This window comes from Callithrix jacchus, chromosome X (assembly GCF_049354715.1).
Source record: "Callithrix jacchus isolate 240 chromosome X, calJac240_pri, whole genome shotgun sequence".
Lineage (NCBI taxonomy): Eukaryota > Metazoa > Chordata > Mammalia > Primates > Cebidae > Callithrix > Callithrix jacchus.
In genome coordinates this window covers 60,852,202-60,873,719 of record NC_133524.1, presented here as the reverse complement: position 1 = coordinate 60,873,719, position 21,518 = coordinate 60,852,202, and the positions used below count along the sequence as shown (strand labels likewise).

At 36.2% G+C, this 21,518-nt stretch overlaps 2 protein-coding genes across 44 annotated transcripts in view; both read left to right on the top strand.

The window, feature by feature from the left end:
- The window catches only part of ARHGEF9 (Cdc42 guanine nucleotide exchange factor 9), a 438,487-nt gene that overhangs the window by 371,030 nt on the left and 45,939 nt on the right, over positions 1-21,518 (top strand). For 38 of the 40 annotated variants that reach the window (XM_078362635.1, XM_054251261.2, XM_078362656.1 and 35 more), the window contains 2 exons: positions 1,176-1,355; positions 18,721-18,953. In XM_078362635.1, the coding sequence (XP_078218761.1) occupies positions 1,176-1,355; positions 18,721-18,953 (413 nt within the window). The remainder of the gene's footprint in view (positions 1-1,175; positions 1,356-18,720; positions 18,954-21,518) is intronic. The other 2 variants (XM_078362637.1, XM_078362636.1) reach the window with 1 other exon arrangement.
- Positions 1-21,518, top strand: part of LOC144581008 (uncharacterized) — a 119,870-nt gene that overhangs the window by 70,378 nt on the left and 27,974 nt on the right. For 3 of the 4 annotated variants that reach the window (XM_078362666.1, XM_078362664.1, XM_078362667.1), the window contains 2 exons: positions 1,176-1,355; positions 18,721-18,953. The gene's annotated coding sequence lies outside the window, so the exon portion shown is untranslated. The remainder of the gene's footprint in view (positions 1-1,175; positions 1,356-18,720; positions 18,954-21,518) is intronic. The other variant, XM_078362668.1, reaches the window with a different exon arrangement.

Here is a 21,518-nt window from a genome sequence, read left to right as displayed (position 1 = left end):
TTACTAGACCAAAAATGTCTTTCATCCTTTATTCTCTTTCATTAGTGGCTATCTTTATTAATGTGTCCATTTATTTACAAATGTCTCCTAAAAACCTGCTCTGTTAGAAATATCATGCCCAGGCACACATAGGCTTGTTGACTGAGCTCATCTAAATGGTCACTCCTGGCCAGGTACCTTAGATAGTTGAGACATTTGCTTTGAAGAATGGTCTAGCAGATATTTGCATAATGTGAATAGTATGAATGCATTTTCTTAAAGTATGTGAAAGCGTGAATGTCTGAGAAAAGATTGTATGTATATATATATATATATATATATATTTTTTTTTTTTTTTTTTTTGAGACGGAGTTTCACTATTGTTACCCAGACTGGAGTGCAATGGCGCAATCTCGGCTCACCGCAACCTCCGCCTCCTGGGTTCAAGCAGTTCTCCCGCATGCCCAGCTAATTTTTTGTATTTGTAGTAGAGACAGGGTTTCACCATGTTGACCAGGATGGTCTCGAACTCTTGACCTCGTGATCCACCCGCCTCGGCCTCCCAAAGTGCTGGGATTACAGGCTTGAGCCACCACGCCCAGCCCGTATGTATATTTTGATGTACACAACAGGGAAAGTCTAGAATGATAAACAATTATTCCTAGTTATTTCCTGACATTAAAGTTCATGAGGAAATTCTTTTTTAAAAAAAGAAATGATTTAAGTTTTGTCAATTTCTGTTTCCTTGTGGGTTGTTTTCCTGTTGTGGCCTTGGTTCCCAAATTTTTGTCAATGTTATTAAGACCTTTGGGTTGATCCTATAAGGAATAGGACCTTAGAGATATAAATAGATCCAGCTAAACCGGTAGCTAATAAGATGTGTGAAAACGTGCTCAACCAGCTTCTTGGAAAGGGATATTTGACTTTTGGGGTCTTCTTCATAGAGGTTGGAGGGAAAAGCCCTGTACTCTGGAGTATTTGCACTCTTAAGACCTTTGCTGGCAATCCAGCCTTCCTAATTACTCACTGGGGGAGTGACTTCCTTCTGTAAACCTCAGTTTCCTCATATGAAAAATGGAAATAATTATTCCATGACTACTTCATGGAACCAGAATGAGGCTCCTAAGTGCTTAGGAAGTGTAAAGCCTTCTGTAAGTCAGGAACCTCCTCAGCCTAGGCTTTTCCTTTGTCTGCAGGGCTATCTGAAGCAGTGCCGGAAGAGAAGGGACATGTTCAGTGATGAGCAATTGAAGATAATCTTTGGGAACATTGAAGATATCTACAGATTTCAGATGGGCTTTGTGAGAGACCTGGAGAAACAGTATAATAATGATGACCCCCACCTCAGCGAGATAGGACCCTGCTTCCTAGAGCATGTAAGTATCTTATCCATTTAGGGAGGATTTTAAGAGGTGTTAGGAAACAAAAGAAGGACCATTTGAGCTGTCTGACTCCTTTCAGCTACTTTGTCCAGTTGGGGATGGGTTCCTCTCTGGCCCTTATTTTGACCCCTGGTCTCTAGCCAGGATACAATGACTCTATGATCTCTCTGGTTCTCTGACATCATCTGAGTCTCTTTGATAAGCAACCTATTTGTTTTGACAACACTTTTTCCCCTTTTAATAAAGTATTTCTTTTTAAAGATTTGATATGTGCACATAATATAAAATTCAAATGACTCACAAAAGCATGCAGCTAAAAGTAAGTCTTTTAGGAAATTTTCCTGCTTTGCTTATGAGACTTTGTGTTGAGATGGGTTCCCTAAGATCGCTCTTATGTTCAGTGATTTGGACTCATAATATAGTTATATTGAATATGGTTTAGGACTCAGAATGGGGTTATACTCATAGCTATGATTTATACTCATAGCAAAATGATTCAAAGTAAAATCAGCAAACAGAAAAGGCACATGGGGTGAAGTACAGAGTAAACCAGGCCAAGCTTTCAGGAGTCTGTGGAGTCACACAGGATGTACATAAATCCCCTAGGAATGAGTTGTGCCAACACATCTAAAATGTTGTCTGCCAAGAAAACTCATTAGAGACTCAGTGTCCAAGGTTCTTATCATGGGCTTATCATATAGACGCCCTCTGCCTAGTGTATACTAAAATTACAGATTCCCAGAAGGAAAGCAGGTGTTTGGCATAAGCCACGTTGTACAGGCAGTCTGGACACAGTGAGCCACTCTTATCAGGGAATGATGGGAAACCCTCTTGAGAACCAAATTTCAAGATGCCACTCAAGGGGAAATATTTCCAGCAGGTCTTTCTGAGAATAGCAGTTTCAGGCCTGATATGATAATTCTTTTCTGCATGGTGTGTACACTCATTCAGCCCTTCTAGAAAGCATCTGGCTAGTATTTATAAATGTTAAGCATAGGTATGACCTGCTGGTTCCATTCCTAGAGAAACTCACAGAAGTCCACAAGGGATCACATACAAGGCTGTTGTTAACTGCATGGCAGTGTCATATATGATGGAGTACAGTTAGAAGCAACCTAGGAATTTATCACCGGAGACATAGTAAATGGATGGGGGTTGCTTATTGTGAGGTATTATGTAGCAAAAAACAGAAGACTAGATGTATGTACCTTATAGCAACATATATCAGAAACATAGTATGAGTGGGGAAAGTAGAATATAGAACAGTGGTTTTCAACTGGGGGCTGTCCTATACATTGTGGGATGTTTAACATCATTCCTGGTCTTTAGCCACTAGATGTCTGTAGCAATACTCTGCTACCCAGTTGTGACAACCAAAAATGTCTCCAGACATTGATCAGTGTCCCCTGGGGGACATAAAAGAATCATTGATGTTTCAAAATGATCACATACTTTTACCTTTAATCCATTAATGTAGTGAATTTGGATTGAATGATTTTCATATGTTAAATAAACATTGTATTACTGAGATAGACCCCACCTAATCACAGTGTGTTATCTCTTTTAATATTTTTTCTTAAAAAATAGATTGTTCACCCTTTTATTAATTCTAGAATTTCATTTTTATCAGCTTTACTTAGATATAATTTACATACAGTAAGATTCGTTGATTTTAAGTGTATGCTTTAAGGAATTTTTAAAAATGTATATAGTTGTGTAACCACCATAATAATCAAAATATAGGACATTTCTATACCTTCATAAAGTTCTGTTATCCTAGCATTGCAAACAATCTGTGCTTCTACCGCTGACCACTAGCAAACACTGATCTCCTTTTTATTTGAAATTTTCCTTTTTTAAGAATGTCATATACATGCAACCATACAGTATATAATCTTTTGTGTTTAGCTTCTTTTATTTAACATAATGCCTTTGATATCCATCTATGTTTTTGCATATATCATTAGTTTATTCTTTTTATTGCTTAGTGGATACACCACCTATTCAATTAATAGATATCTGAGTTGTTTCCAGTTTTAAACTCTAATGCATAAAGCTGCTATGAACATTCTAGTACAAGATATTTTTGAGAATAAGTTAGGATTGGGGTTGCTAGGTTGCATGGTAGATATTTTAACTTACTAGATATTGCCAAATTATTTTCCAAAGTTTCTGTACCATTTTGCATTTTCACTACTAATACATAAGAGTTCCAATTGCTGCACATGGTTGTCAGCACTTGATATTGTCATTATTATTATTTTTTAATTGAGATTGCATCTCGCTCTGTCACCCAGGCTGGAGTGCAGTGGTGCTATCTTGGCTGGGGGCAACGTCTGCCACCTGGGTTCAAGAAATTCTCCTGCCTCACTATCCCAAGTAGCTGGGATTACAGGCGTGCGCCATTACGTCTGGATAATTTTTGTCTTTTTAGTAGAGATGGGGTTTCACCATGTTGACCAGGCAGGTCTCAAACTCTAGACCTCAAGCGATCTGCCTGCTTTGGCCTCCCAAAGTGCTGGCTGGGATTACAGGCACGAGCCATTGTGCCCAGCCAATCACTATTTTTTTATTTTAGCCATTCTAACATAGAGGTGTGTAGTGGTATCTCATTGTAATTTTAGTTTGTATTTCCAATAGATAGTGATGTTGAGCATTATTTTCATGTGTTTATTTGTCATCTATATAAAAACTTTGGTGAAATGTCTATTCATGTATTTTCCTATTTTAAGTGTATTGTTTGTTTTCTTATTGTTTAGTTTTGAGAGTTCTTTTTTATTAAAAATTAATACAAAATAATTTTACCTATTTATGGGGTATGTGTGGTATTTTGGTACATGAAATCAAAGTCAATGTGCAATGATTAGATCAGAGTAATTGGGATAGCCGTCATCTCAAACGTTTATCATTTATTTGTGTTGGGGGCATTCTAAATCTTTTAGCTATTTTGAAACATACAATTTATTAATTATAATTATTTTTATAATTATTATAACTATTTTGAAATGTACAATTAATTGTTGTTAACTGCTGTGATATCAAATACCAGAACTTACTTCTGCTACATAACTGTAGTTTTATATCCATTAACCAACCCCTCTTCATCCTTCTCTCCCCACAAACTTCCTAACTTCTGGTAACTACTACTATACTCTCCACCTCCATGAGATCAACTTTTATAACCCCTACTCACATATGAGTGAAAACATGTGATATTTGTCTTTCTGTACCTGGCTTATTTCAATTGACATATTGTCTTCCAATTCCATCCGCTTTGCTGCAAATGACAGGATTTCCTTTTTATAGCTCAATAATATTCCACTGTGTAAATATAGCACATGTTCTTTATCCATTCATCCACCAATGGGCACTTAGGTTGATTCCTTATCTTGGCTATTGTGAATAGGGCTCTGATAAACATGAGAATGTAAATATCTCTTCTGACATATTGATTTTTCTTATTTTGAATATATATAATACCCAGCAGTGGGATTGGCGGATCATATGGTACTTCTATGTTTAGTTTTCTGTACCATTTTTCATAATGGCTGTACTAATTTATATTCCCATCAGCAGTGTATGAGAGTTCTCTGTTTTCTGCATCTTCTTCAGCATTTATTTTTTTGTATTTTTGATAATAACCATTCTAACTGGGGTGACATATATTCTTGTGACTTTGATTTTCATTTCCCTGATGATTAATGATGTTGGACATGTTTCATATACCTATTAGCCATGTATATGTCTTCTTTTAAGAAATGTCAGTTCAGAGCATTTGCCTACTTTTAAATCAGATTATTTGTGTTTTTTTGCTATTGAGTTGTTTGAGTCACTTATATATTTTGGCTATTAATTTTTTGTCAGAGGGATAGTTTGCAAATATATTCTCTCATTCTGTTTGTTGTTACCTCGCTCTGTTGATTGTTTCCTTTGGTATACAGAAGCTTTTTAGCTTGATATAATCCCATTTGGGTATTTCTGCATTTGTTATCTGTGCTATTGAGGTATTACTCAATAGAGTCTTTGCCCATATAAATTACCTGAGGCACTTTTCCAGTGTTTTATTCTAGTAGTTTTATAGTTTCAAGTCTTACATTTAAGTCATTTATCCATTTTGATTTTATTTTTTATATGGTGAGAGATAAGGGTCTAGTTTTATTCTTTTGCATATGGACATCCAGTTTATACAAGAAAATAAATTGAAGAAGCTGTCCTTTCTCCTCTATATGTTCTTGGTGTCTTTACTGAAAATGAATTGGCTGTAAATGCATGGATACATTTCGGGATTCTCTATTCTGTTCAATTGGTCTATGTGTCTTTTTGTATTCCAGTACCATGCTGGTTTGGTTACTATAACTTATAGTATATTTTGAAGTTAGGTAGTGTGGTGGCTCCAGCTTTGTTCTTTTTGCTCAGGATTGCTTTGGCTATTCTGGGTCTTTTGTGGGTCCATATAAACCTTGGGATTTTTTTTTTCTATTTCTGTGGTGAATGTCATTGGTGTTTTGGTAGAGATTTCATTTAATCTGTAGATTGCCTTAGGTAGTATATTTTAGCAATATTAATTCAACAATATTAATTTAATATTGATTAGTTACATTTAATCCATAGATTTAGTCAGTACATTTTAACAATATTAATATGGGATATATTTCCCTTTTTGTGGGTAGTTATCAGTTTCTTTCAGCAGTGCTTTTTAGTTTTATTCTAGATATCTTTCACTTCTGTGGTTAAATTTATTGTTTTTTTGTAGTTATTTTTAAATGGGATTTCTTTTTTGGTTTCTTTTTCAGATTGTTCACTATTGACAAACAGAAATGCAACTGCTTTTTGTATCTTGATTTTGTATCCTGCAACTTTACTGAATTTGTTGATTGTTTCCTGCATTTCGTGTGTGTGTGTAGTCTTTAGGTTTTTCTAAATATAAGATTATATTATCTACTAACAAGGATAATTTGATTTCTTCCCTTTTAGTATGGATGCCCTTTATTTCATTTTCTTGCCTAAATTTCTCTGGCTAGGACATGCAGCACTAAGCTGAACATAAATGGTAAAAGTGGGCATTCTTGTCTTGGTCTAGATCTTGGAGGAAAGGCTTTCAACTTTTTCCTGTTCAATATGATGTTAGCTGTGGGTTTGTGATATATGATTTTTATTATTTTGATGTATATTCCTTCTGTACTCAGTTTATCATCTTTTTAACATGGAGAAATTCTGAATTTTATGAAATGGTTTTTCAGAATCTATTGAAGTGATCATATGGGTTTTGTCCTTGGTTCTGTTACTATAATATATCACAATTAGTGATTTGTATATGTTGAACCAACTTTGTGTCCCTGGAATGAGACCCACTTGGTGATGGTGGGTGATCTTTTCAACGTGTTGTTTAATTCAATTTGCTAGTATTTTGTTGAGGATTTTTGCATCTATGTTCATCAGTAATATTTGCTGGTAGTTTTCTTTTTTTGATTTTTTTTTTTATTCTGGTTTGGGGACCAGGATAATGCTGGCTTCTTAGAATAAGTTTGAAATATTCTTCCTCTTCACTGTTTTTGAGATAATTTTCATAGAATTGGTATTAGTTCTTTTTTAAATTTTGGATGGAATTCAGCAGTGAAACCATAAGGTCCTTGGCTTTTCTTTGATGAGATAAGTTTTATTACTGCTTTGATCTGTTATTTGTTATTGGTTGGTACAGGTTTCCTGTTTATTCATGGTTCAGTCTTGGTACGTATTCGATCTTGGTTGTATGTATTCAAGAATTTATCCATTTCTTCTATGTTTTCCAATTTGTTTGCATTTAGTTGTTCATATTCTTGCTAATGATCTTTTGTATTTTTGTGATATCAGTTATATTCTCCCTTTTCACCTCTGATTTTATTTATTTGGGTATTCTTTCTTTTTTCTTAGTCTAGCTAAAAGTTTGTTGATTGTGTTTCTTTAAAAAAAACAACTTTTTATTTCATTGGTCTTTTGTGTTTTTCAGCCTTAGTTTCATTTATTTCTGCTCTGATCTTTGTTATTTATTTCCTTCTACTAACTTTGGGGTTAGTTTGTTCTAGCCTTCCTAATTCTCTGAAGTGCCTTGCCAGATTGTTTATTTGAAGTCTTTCTTTATTTGATGAAAGCTTTTATTGCCATAAAATTCCCTTTTTGTACTGCATTTGCTGTATCTCATAGGCTTTAGTATCTTATGTTTCCATTTTCATTTGTTTTAAGAAACTTCTATTTTTTACAAGAATTTTGTTATTGACCCACTGATCATTCAGGAGCAATGTATTTAATTTCTGCATATTTATAAAGTTTTTTAAGTTTCTCTTGTTACCAATTTCGAGTTTTATTTCATTGTGGTCAGAAAAGACACTTGATATGAATTTGACCTTTTCAAATTTGTTGAGACTTGTTTTATGGCCAAACGTATGGTCTGTTTTCAAGAATGTTCTATATGCTGGTGAGAAAAATGTGTATTCTGCAGCAGTTGGATGACATGTTCTGTTATTTTCAATTAGGTACATTTGGTCTATAGTGCAACTGAAATTCAGTATTTCTTTGTTGATATCTTGTCTGGATGATCTGTTCGTTGCTAGAACTGGGTGTTGAATTTCCACGTTATTATTGTTTTATAGTCGATTTCTCCCTTTAAATCTACTAATATTTAACCATCATTCTCAGCAAACTGACACAAGACCAGAAAACCAAATACTGCTGTTTCTAACTCATAAGTAGTTGTTGAACAATGAAAAGACGTGGACACAGGGAGGGGAACATCACATACTGGGGTCTGTTGAGGGGTGGGGGACTAGGGGACGGATAACAGTGGGGGGAGATTGGGGAGGGATAACATTAGGAGAAATACCTAATGTAGGTGACGGGGGGGATGGAGGCAGCAAACCACCATGGTGTGTGTTTACCTATGTAACAATCCTGCAAGATCTGCACATGTACCCCAGAACTAATATTTGCTGTATATATGTGGGTGCCCTAGCGTTGGGTGCATATAAATTTATAATTGTTTTATCCTCTAGCTGAATTGACCCATTTATCATTATATAATGATATTCTTTGTCTCTTCTTACAGTATTGACCTGAAGTCTATTTCATATGATATATGTATAGCCACTGCTGCTCTTTTGTGGTATATATATATATATATATATATATATATATATATATATATATTAGATATATATATATATGCAATATCTTTTTCTATCCTTTCACTTTTAGTGTATATGTGTCTTTTTCACTAGAAATTCACTTAAAGAGGTGAACTTCTTGTGATGGTGTTTTTATGTAAATCCATTTAGCCACTCTGTCTTTTAATTGGAGAATTTAGTCCCATTTACATTAAATGTTATTTGAAAGGTAAGGACTTACTCCTGCTATTTTGTTACTATTTTCTGATTCTTTTATAACTCCTTTCTTCCATTATTTTATTACTGTCTTCCTTTGTAGTTTAGTGATTTTTCTCTGGTGGTATGTATTAATTCTTTGACTTTTTAAAGTGTATCTTTTACAGGTTTTTGCTTTGTGGTTATGATGGGGCTTAGAACATCTTATAGTCATAACAATTTATTATAAACTGATGACAACTTAACTTTGATCAAAAAGAAAAACAGAAAACTAATATCTCTACAATTTAAGTCCATTACTTCCACATTTTAACTATTTCCTTATCTCAGTTTACATCTTTTTATATTGCCTATCCCTTAATAAATTGCCCCCCTTTTTTTTACATGGCGTCTTGCTCTGTCTCCCAGGTTGGAGTGCAAGGGTGCAATCTCGGCTCACTGCAACCTCCGCCTCCTGAATTCAAGCGATTCTCCTACCTCAGCCTCCTGAGTAGGTGGGATTACAGGCATGCACCACCACACCCAGTTAATTTTTGTATTTTTTTGTAGAAACAGGGTTTCACTGTGTTGGCCAGGCTGACTTTAATAAATTGTCATTATTTTTGAGAGATTATTTTCAGTCCTAATACTAAAGCTATGAGTGGTTTACACACCATAATGCCGTATTTATCTGTATACTTTATTCTGAATTTGTCTGTATATATTTACCAGTGTATTTTATAACTTCAGACGTATTTTTGTTACATGTTACTGGTTTTTTCTTTAAGATTGAGCAACTGGCTTTAGCAGTTCATGTAAGACAAATCTTCTGTTGATGAATTCCCTCATCTTTTGTCTGGGAAAGTCTGTATCTCTCCTTCATGTTTGAAGGATGGCTCTGCTGGGTACAGTATTTATGGCAGGTTTTGTTTGTTTGTTTTTCATTTGGTACTTTGAGTATGTTGCCCCAGTCTCTCCTGCCCTGTAGGACGCTGAAAAGTCTGTTATCAGAGGAACTGAAACTCCTTTATAAGTTATTTGCTTATTTTCTCTTGCTGCTTTTAAGATTCCCGTCTTTGTTAGTTACCTTTGAGAGTCTGATTATTATGTGCCTTAGGTAATCTTATTTAGGTTGAACATGTTTGGTGGTCTTTAACCCTGTACCTGATTATTTATATCTTTCTTAGGTATGGAAAAGTCTCCATTGTTATTACTTTGAATAAGTGTTCTATCTTTTGTTCTTTCTCAACATCCTCTTTGAAGCCAGTGACTCTTAGGCTTGCTTTTTTGAGGCTATCCCCTGGATCTTCTTTGCGTTCTTTGTTTTTTTCATTTTTTTTCTCTTCTTATTGTGTATTTTCAAATACTTTGTTTTAGAGCTCACCAGTTCTTTCTTCCGCTTGATTAATTTTGTTGAGAACATGCCATGCATTTTTCAGTTTGACTATGGTTTTTCTCAGCTCTAGGATTTAATTTTTTAAAATTTCAATTTCATTGTTAAATTTCTGTGATACATTTCTGAATTGCTTTTCTGTGTTATATAGGCATTTTCTGAGTTTCCTAAACATTGCTATTTTGTATCCTTGATCTGAGAGTTCACACATGATCATCTCATTAAAGTCAGTCATTGGCTCCTTATTTTGTCTATTTGGGAAGGTCATGGTTTCCTATTTGCTCTTTTTTATGAATATATGTCTGTGAATTTGCACTGAAGGATTAATTCTTTATTCCAGTCTTCGCTATCTGGCTTGGTTTGGTCTTTCAAAAGTATGTCTGTCTAGAGGTTTTGTACAGACTATTTGTTTCCCTTAGCCTGAGAGCACTGCCTCCTTTTCAACACTAGATGGCACTTTGAGCCCAGATTTGCCATAGTCTTTCATAAGTTCTAAGTGCTACCTATCCTGGATGGGGAGGAATCCCAAAGAAGATACCCCTGCTCTGTGAGAATGCTGGATAGAGGTTTGTTTTCAGAAGAACAGTGAAGTGTGCCTCCTGCAACGTGATTTGTCAAAAAATACTAATACTAATAGCTGTTGAACAGCCTCTCTAATTTGTTGTATTTTTTTGGTTCTGATGAAGGGAAGCTGTTGAGTTTCATGCACTGGGTGTTGCTAACCCCACCCCCACCATCTAACTCTAGCTGCTTTTGTGATTTCTTTTACACTGAAGGCATTCAGGAGGCTTCCTACGGGTTGAGGCATGTATAATTTTTCTGAAAAGGAATGTAAGATGGTGGGGAAGCTAGCTGTACACTTTGATTTTTTTTTTTCAGTATAGCAAGCTTGATTTTGAGGGTGCTTTTCTGCACAGTGCCTAGAACCTTGGGGAAGGAGCATCACAGTTACAGAGGTCCATGTATTTTACCTTTTCCTTGCAGCTTTTCAGTTATCTGTGGCCTCACAGCTTCAGTCATTGAGTTCTGGAATATTCGTTTTGATAATCTTGGCAGTGGCTAGTTCTTTTTTGTTTTCTGTGGAGGAGAGTGAAGCTATATAACTTATACTCTGCTATTTTGGTGACATTACTCAGTTATGAGAGTTATATATTTTGTTAACAAGTCCTTTGTCAGATAAGTTATTTTCAGAGATTATATCCCAGTCTATGGCTTAGCCTTTCATTTTCTTAGCTGTGTCTTTTTTAAGTTGTACAAATTTATAGAGTATGTGAGCAATTTTTAACATATATGTAATGCATAGTGATCAAGACAGGTTTTAGGATACAATGCATTTTTTAAGTATAGTCATCCTGCTCTATTAAACATTGAATTTATTTCTTCTATCTTATGTTTGTACCCTTTAACCCACTTATCTTCATGTTCTCCCTTCTTGCCCACTCACACTTCCCAATCTCTGTTATTTTTCCACCCTCTACCTCCATGTGTTGAAAATTTTTAGCACCCACAAAATAAATGAGACCATGTGATATTTGTCTTTTTGTGCCTGGATTATTTTACTTAAGACAACGACCTCTAGTTCCATCTATGTTGATGCAAATGACATAATTTCATTGTTTTTATGGCTGAATAGCATTCCATTATATAGAAGTACCATATTTTCTTTAGCCATTCATTTGTTGATGGACACTTAGATTGATTCCTTATCTTTGCTATTATGAACGGTGGTGTAATAAACATGCAATTGCAAGTATTCCTTCAGTATAATTATTTATTTTTCTTTAAGTCGATACCAAGTAATAGGATTGCTGGATTGAATGGTAATTCTATTTTTAGTTTTAAGGGTATCTTTTGAAAAGCATAAACTTTTAACTTTATTGAAATCCAGTTATTGCTTTATTTTATTTTATGGATCATGCTTTTTGTTCCCTACTTTCTTCGCCTAACTCAAAATCATAACAATTTTCTATTTTTTAAAAATAGAAGTTATATAGTTTCATTTTTTACATTTAGGCCTATGATCCCTTTTGAGGTAATTTTTATATATGGCACAAAATATGGCTCAAGATTAATGGTTTCTGAATGGATATTTGTCTATTCAAATTCTTTGCACATTTCTTAGTTTGTTTTTTGCTGTCAAATGATACTTGTTTCTTAAATATTTTGAATATTAACCATTTATCAGACACACAGTTTGCAAATATTTTTACTCAGTCCATAGGCTGCTTTTGCATTTTGTTGATTTTTTTTCTGCATAGAAGCTTTTTATTTGATGCAATCCCACTTGTTACTGTTTAATACCTAATTTATGGAGATATTTTATCCTGAAAGGATGTTGAACTTTGTGAAAGTTTTTCTCGCATTTATTAAAATAACCATGTGGTTTTTATATTATTCCTTTTGCTGATGTGATGTATTATAATAATTGATTTGGATTTGTTAAACCATATTTGCATCCCAGGAATAAATCCTACTTGGTCATAATATATGATCTTTTTGATATTTTACTGAATTTGGCTAGCTACTATTGTATTGAGAATCTTTGTACCTATGATCATTAGTAATATTGGCTTGTAGTTTTTTTCTTGTGTTTTTGTCTGACTTTAGAATCATTTAGGAATATTCCCTTTAGCTCTTTTTTTGCATAATAATTTAAGAGGGATTGCTTCTAATTCTTATCTGAGTGTTTGGTAGAATTCAGTTATGAAGTCATCTGGTCCTGAGATTTTGTCGTTGTTGGGAGATTTTAAATTACTCTTCAATCTCTGTTTGTTAATGTTTATTTTGTATTCAATCTTGGTTGTATATTTCTAGGAATATATTCATTTCCTCTAGTTTTTCCAAGTTGCTGTCATATAATTGTTCATAATAGTCCCTTTTAATCCTTTTCATCTCTGAGGCATCTTTTGTAATTTCTTCGTGTTCATTTTTAATTTTGTTTACCTGTATTCTCTTTTTCTTCATTAGTCTAGCTAAGGTGTGTCAATTTTTTTTCTAAAAACCAAGTCTTAGTTTTGCTGATTATTTTTCCCTATAGTTTTTCTGTTCTCTGATTTATATCTGCTTTGATGTTTTATTTTTTTCCTTCTACTGTCTTTGAATCTAGTTTGTTATTTCTTTTCTAGTTCCTTGAGGTGTAGTATCAGATTGTTTCCTTCCAATTTTATTTTTCATTTTTTTAATGCTATCAATATCCCTCTTAGAACTTTTTGGGCTGCATCTCAAAGGTTTTGATATGTTGTGCTTTCTTGATTTTATTTGTCTCAAGATATTTTTTAATTTTCCTTTTAATTTTTTGGACCCATTTGTTATTCCGGGTTATGTTGTTTAATTTCTACTCATTTAAGAATTTTCTAGTTTTCTTCCTGTTACTGACTTGTAGTTTTATATCATCATAGCCAGAAAAGATACTTAATATGATGTCTATCTTCTTAAATTTGGTAAGACTTATTTTGTGGTATAATATGTGATCTATTCTGGACAGTAATCCAAGTCTGCATTAGAAGAATGTATATTCTGCTCATGTGGGGTGAAATGTTCTATATATATCTGCTAGGTGTTTTTGATATAAAGTATAGTTTCAGTCCAGTGTTTCCTTATTGCTTTTCTGTCTGGATGATCTATCTTTTGTAGAAAATAAGATCTCAAAATCCCCTGATACGATTGTATTGCTGTTTATTTCTTCTTTCAGATCTGTTAACATTTGGTTTATATATTTATTTGCTCTGATGTTGGATTCATATGTATTTACAAATAATTATACATTCTTGATGAATAGATATCTTTATCATTATCTAATGGCCTTCTTTTTTTCTACTGACAATTTTTGACTTGACTTAACCTCTATTTTGTCTGATACAAGTATAGCTACCATAGTTCTCGCCTTGTTTCCATTTGCATGAAATATCTTTTTCTATCCCTTCACTTTCAATTAGGGTGTTCTTGAAGGTGAAGTGATTCTCTTGTAGGCAGCATATAGTTGGGTTTTGTTTTCAATATATTCATTCAGGTGCTCTATATCCTTTGATTGGAGAATTTAATGCATTTCCATTTAAAGTAATTATTGATAGGTAGGATTTACTATTGACATGTTGTTAATTATTTTCTGGATGTTTTGTAGCTCTTTTATTCTTTCCTTTCATTGTTTTTCTTTGTGATTTCATTATTTTCAATAGCAGAATACTTTGATTCATCTATCTTTATCTTTTGTATATTTAATGTAGGTTCTTGCTTTGTGGTTACTATGAGGCTTATATAAACTGTTAACAACTTAATGTCAGTCACATACCAAAGTTCTACATTTTAATTTTCCCATTTTATGGTTGATATTAGTTTACATCTTTTAATATCGTATATCCTTTATCAAGTTAATGCAGCTATGGTTATTTTTAATAGTTTTTAACCTTTATATTAGAGTTATAAGTGATTTACACATCACCATTACACCTTTATCAGTGAGGTTTATACTTTCATATGTTTTTATATTACTGATTAGCAGCCTTTTAATTTTAGCTTTTGTTTTCCTTTAACATTTCCTTCAAGGAAGGTGTAGTGGTAATAAACTCCCTTAGCTATTGTTTGTCTGGAAAATTCTATATTTTTCTCTCATTTTTGAAGAATATTTTTGCTGGGTAAAATACTTTTCTTTCAACACTTTGCATATGTCATCCCTTTGTCTTCTGGCATACAAAGTTTCTGCTGAAAAATCTACTCATAGCCTTATTAGGACTCTTTCTATGGGTTATACTTCTTTTCTTTTGTTCTTTTCATAAGTCTTTCTTTGTCTTTGATGTTTTATAGTTTGATTGTAATGTGTTTCAATGAACTCAAAGACAGATCATTTGAAATCATCCAGTCAGAGAAGAAAAAGGAAAAAGGAATGAAAAGGAATGAGGAAATCCTACAGGATCTATGGGACGCAATCCAGAGAGCTAACATTTGTAAAATTCAGGAGTTTCAGAAGGTGAAGAGAGAGAGAAAGGGAAAAAAAGCTTATTTAAAGAAATAATTAGCCCCAGACCTTCAAATCTGTGGAAAGGTGAAACCATCCAGGTGCAGAAAGGTCAGAGAACCCCAGTCAAATTCAACCCAAAGAAGAGTTCTTGTTGGCTCTGGCAGCTAGGATCTATTCAGTTGGCAACGCCGTGGTCCTTGGTGGCAAGAGCTGCAGAAGTTTCATAGTGGCTATGAGAGCTGTTGGGGTCCTCAGTTCTACCTCTGTATTCACTGGCTAGATGTAAGAGCCTGCAGTGGTGGAGACTAGAGCTAGTGTTATGTACACACTTTACTGGAGAGACTGGCTGCAGGCACATGCATGGCAGCTGTGGCCAGCTGTGGGCTTGTGCTGGGTAGCAAGGACTTGGGTCACTAGTTGTGTTTAGAGCCAATTGTGGGTATACAAGTAGTGATGGGGTCTGGCTATCTTGCATCTACATGATTAAAGGGGTTAGCCAGGCTGTCTGTGTATGAGCAGCTGCAGGTCTGAGCTGGAGGTGTTCATGCGTTTACAGCTACAGGGTCCAGCTATGGGTGCAAGTGTGGTGATGGGGTAAGACACTAGAGGCATGGCTAGCTGCTTATGTATGCACAGGTCTGGCAGTGTGTGATAGCCTGTCTGCATGGGTCAGCTTTCGTAACATGTGGTAGTGAGACTGGAACCCCCAGTTTGGTACCTTAGGGCCATTTGCAGGTACGTGCATGGTAGGTGTGCAGGATCATTGGGCCAGAGCATCCAAGGAGGCGGTAGCTGGAGCCATCCAAGCTACCGCCTCCTTGGATGCTCTAGCCCAGTAATGGCTTAAGTACCTAGAAAATGCAAAGGCTCCTGTGCTGAGTCCCTTGGCCAAGGCACCTGTGGTAGAAGTAGCTCAGGCAGCTCTGGGCATGGGGAGGGAATGTACTGGAAGATCAGGGATCTGGAGAATGTGAAGGATGTTGGCCTGCATCACCCCTTTTCACTGGGCTATAGCAACTACAGCAGCAGTTGAGCAGCTCTCGGTGGCTCCAGGAAGTTATAAGAAGAAGAGCCATGACTCAGGCACATTTTTTTTTCTCCTAAAACTGAGAAGGAAGAAAAACACAACCCACGGGCCCTTAGCAGTATAAACTGCAGGGCATCTGCTGTTACTATACTAGCAGTTGGTTCTCTCAGCAGTGAAAGCTGCTAGGGTCCTCTGCAGAAAAAGCTGCTGGGGTCTGTGACTGTGAACACTGAAGGATCCTGAGAAGTAAAATCTACAGAAGGTACCCAGTGGCTATGAGGGCTGTTGAGGTCTTTGACAGCGAGATGTTGGGGCTACAGGGCTTGTGCTGGGTTGCAGGCCACTGAAGATCACTGTGACTACTGCTACTTTGCTGCTACTGATAGAACTGGTCTCTATTCTTTGCTGTTTGCTGTCTCCAGACATCTAGGCTATATCCATCTTCTCAGAGATCTGGGTGGGATGAAACTGAAGCTGGTCCTTTGGGCAGGGTCCCATAAAGCTGGGGAAGCTGGTTGTACACTCCACTCTCCTTTTCCCTGTGTGTAGGACACAAGATCCAGGGTTTCCTTTCCATACTTAGCAGTACCAACTACAGGGATAGGGTGATGCAGACAAAATTAAACTGTTTTTCCTATTCTTTTTGTGCATTTGTTTTCTTATTTTTTTCACTATATTGCTGTGTCTTCTTAAGTGGACTCCTAAGCACTTCCAGAATTATTTTTGTTTTGTGGATAGCTACCAAACTGTTGTTCTTTGCTGAGAAAAGGAAGGCTATTTCCTACTTTGCCATCTTACTGATATCCTCTCCTAAAAGTTGATTTCTAAGTATTTAACACTTTTTGGCTGTTATTATAAATGGTATTTTTTTTTTTTTTTTTTTGGAGACAGAGTCTGGTTCTGTTGCCAGGCACCAGGCTGGAGTGCAGTGGTGCGATCTTGGCTCGCTGCAACCTCCACTTCCTGGGTTCAAGCAATTCTCCTGCCTTAGCCTCCTGGGTAGTGGGACCACAGGTGTGTGCAACCACGCCCAGCTAATTTTTGTATTTTTTGGTAGAGATGGGGTTTCACCATGGTCTCGATCTCTCGACCTCATGATCCGCCCACCTCGGCCTCCCAAAGTGCTGGGATTACAGGCTTGAGCCACCATACCTGGCCTATAAATGGTATTTTAAATTTTCAATTTCCTATAGTTTGTTGCTATTACACAGAAACACAGTTGATTTTTATACATTGACTTTGTGTCCTGACACATTACCGAATTCACTAATTGGTTCCAGTATTTTTTCTTGTAGATTTCTTAGGATTTTATGCATATACACTTATGCCATCTCTGAAAAAAGACAGTTTTATTTCTTCTTTTTCAGTCTATATTCTGTCTATTTCCTTTTGTTTCTTAATTCTCTAGTCAGGATACACAGTACAGTGTTAACTAGAAATGGTGAGACAGGTATCTTTGTCTTGTCCTAATCTTAGGGGCAAGAATTCAATATTTTACCAAGTAATTAGCTTAGGGTTTTTTATGAGTGCCCTTTATTTCATTGTGGTAATTTCTTTCTATTTCTAGTTTGCCGATGTCTTTATCATAAATTTGCTTTCTCAAATGCTTATTCTGCATTGTTGAAACAATCATGCAATTTTTCTTCTTTAATATGTTAATGTGAATTAGATTGAGATAAGCCCCTACTGATCATGGTATATTATTTTTTTGTGTGTTCTATTTTGCTTGCTTCTCAATGCTTTATGTAATAACTCCATCTTGATACTTTTTTGATCAGTTTTTACTGCCTATTGTTTCTCTTGGGTTTTATACATATTTTCTATTCTAATGCATCAGGTTATCTTTTATTAAGTACTTGTCAGTATGTAATAAAAATTATAGATTTTTAAACACTTTACTTGGAAATAATTTCAAACTTACGGAAACGTTGAAAAATAAGAACCATACAAAAAATACCGAGATTCACTTGTTGTTAACATTTCACCATTTTGTTTTATCATTTGAGTGTGCTCTCCTTCTCTCTCCTGACTCTTGTCTCTTCCCCTCTCCTTATACATATTTATTCATACATATACACATACTCATACATTTTTTTCTCAGCCTTTAGTATTTAACTTGAATACATCTTAGATTCCTTACCTCTGAACACTTCATCACATTGCATTTCCTTAGGGACATTTTATGGAGATATATCAGGCTCTGGATGATGTGATTCTTTCAAACAGATACTGATTTATTTTATTTCTTTTTTAGCTTTTCCAGCTATTCTCCGTGGCAGGGTCTGTCTACAACACCTTAGTCTGTCATTGCCAGAAGTAGAGTCACTGATCTCTCTCTTTTTTTGATCCATTCACACAGTTTAATTCCCATGCTGTGTTTTACTCTTGTCAGGGCCAGTGTCCCCTCATTACCCTTCTTTTAGAGAATGTCCCTACCGTTGCTATTTACTCATTTTTCTATAAGAACTTTATAGTCAGTTTGTCTTCTTACTGAATAACTTTATGATATTTTATTATGAATCATTTCGAGAATAATTGACTTCATTATCATTTTAATATTTCTGCCTAAGAATATGATCTGTCTTTCCATTACTTCAAAACTTCTTTTGGGGTCCTTGGTAGCCTTTTTCTTTCCTTTTTTTCTTTGCCCACAGCAAGATGGATTCTGGATATACTCTGAGTATTGTAACAACCACCTGGATGCTTGCATGGAGCTCTCCAAGCTGATGAAGGACAGTCGCTACCAGCACTTCTTTGAGGCCTGCCGCCTCTTGCAACAGATGATTGACATTGCTATCGATGGTTTCCTTTTGACTCCAGTACAGAAGATCTGCAAGTATCCCTTACAGTTGGCTGAGCTCCTAAAGTATACTGCCCAAGACCACAGGTAAGGGATTGAGGGAGGGAGGCAGGAGTGAATGAGGGAACTTGCTCTATCTGTTGGTCCTCATTGAGAATACATATCCTTTTGCCTTTTTCTGAACTTCTTTTAACTTATCTACAAAATAGGATGATACATTCTTGATTGCCTCATACCAACAGTGTTCAGAAGGCAGGGCTATCACTGGCTTTGTTACTCACTCAAAAGGAGGGTCCAGTGCCACTGTGTTTGGGTTAAAATCTGAAATCTGCTTAGGGATCCAGAACCACTAAAGCATATAAGATATGATTTGTTAGAGAAGTAACATCAATTCAAAAATAAACCCAAACATTAGCCTACATACTTGATGTAAACCAAACCAACTGACCCACACCCAAGGCCTAATGCATCTAGGTCTGAAAGTCAGGCTCAAGTAGACCAAGCAGTGGAGCTAAATCATACTTGTGGACTGATAATATTCACTAGGTAAATTATATATGGCATAATTCATATTAAGAGTTCCAGAAAAAAAGGTTTTAAGCACAGCTCAAAGCTATTTTAGTTTCTTTCTTTTTTTTTTTTTTTTGAGGCAGAGTTTTGCTCTTGTTACCCAGGCTGGAGTGCACTTGGCTTACAGCAACCTCCGCCTCCTGGGTTCAGGCAATTCTCCTGCCTCAGCCTCCTGAATAGCTGGGATTACAGGCACGCCACCATGCCCAGCTAATTTTTTGTATTTTTAGTAGAGATGGGGTTTCACCATGTTGACCAGGATGGTCTCGATCTCTTGACCTCGTGATCCACCCGCCTCGCCCTCCCAAAGTGCTGGGATTGCAGGCTTGAGCCACCGCGCCCAGCCTATGTTAGTTTCTTAAACCAAAACAAACTCAGAGCTTTGGGGGGCTTGTTGGGCACCAAAAAGGACATGTGCCTGGTCTTTGCTGTTTCTGTCCACTTTAACCTTGTGACTAAAACTACTGCTTCAAAGCCCTCTTGCCATCTAGGTCCCTGATCCCCTCTCCTCCCACCCCTTGTACTCCAGAGTGACAGTAGAATAGCTCAGGCAGTGGCAGGCTACATCAATTTCTACCCTTCCTCAGAGTGACTTCTTGGGCCCAGCACAAGCCCCACGACATGGACAACTCCTTCTGGTATGTCTCAGGAATCTGTATTAAGAATAGGAACACTTTTACACTGTTGGTCACTGTTGGTGGGTGTATAAATTAGTTCAACCATTGTGGAAAACAGTATGGCAATTCCTCAAGGACCGAGAAATAGAAATTCCATTTGACCCAAGAATCCCATTACTGGGTATATATCCAAAGGATTATAAATCGTTCTATTATAAGGACACATGCACATGAATGTTCATTGCAGCACTGTTTACAATAGCAAAGACTTGGAACCAATCCAAAAGCCCATTGACAATAGATTGGACAGGGAAAATATGGCACATATACACCATGGAATACTATGCAGCCATTAAAAACAATGAGTTTGTGACCTTTCTAGGGACATGGATAAATATGGAAACCATCATTCTCAACAAACTGACACAAGAACAGAAAATTAAACACCACATGTTCTCACTCATAGGCAGGGGTTGAACAGTGAGAACACATGGACGCAAGGAGGGGAGCATCACACACTGGGGTCTGTAGTGGGGAACTAGGTGAGGGACAGCATGGGGTGGGGAGTTGGGGAGGGATAGCATGTGGAGAAACGTCAGATATAGGTAATGGGAGGAAGGCAGCAAACCACATTACCATGTATGTACCTATGCAACAATCTTGCATGTTCTTCACATGTACCCCAAAACCTAAAACACAGTAAAATATATATTTTTTAAAAAAGATAATGGCTTCTGTCATGCATGTCAAGAGTAGCTTGGATTTGAAGGCAATTAAAGGCTGATGCCAGCTTGGAAGCTTAGTAAGATAAGTGTTTGGATAGGTAGGCCTGAAATACAGGCAGGCAGAATGGCCTCTGAGAGAGAAGATTAGATGAAGAATGATAAATAGAGAAGAATTCTGACTTTGCTTACAGATGATTGACATAGTTTCCCTACCCTACCTTCCTTAGGTTGATGAGAATGAAGACTGCATATAAGAGAAAGACTAGCTGACATGTCAGGAAGTAGAAAATATTTGTTCTATTATTCTTCCCAATAAGAGGCTAGGGCCCAGACTTCATCTGAGGTCTTTGACCAGGGTTAGGCTGGACCACAGCTATTCCTTTCTTCTCTCGCCCACTGCTAAAACTAGCAAGACAGGTTAGAGATGACACGTTCCCCTCTAGCCATTTTGATAAAGGAAGCCTGCTAAAGATGGCAAAAATAGGCAGTATGGGACAGTGGCAGTGAGGAGTCCATGACGGGGTAGTCTTGATGTAGAGGAAATGAACATTCTCATGCCAGGACTGCCCAGTAGAACTTTCTGCAACAATGCAAATTGTCTATATTTTTGTTGTTCAATATAGTAATCACCCACCACATGTGGCTGTTAAGTACTAGGAAATATAGCTAGTTCAAATGAGGAACTAAATTTTAAGTTTTACTTAAGTTTAATTAAATATAGCTAGTAGCTACCATATTGG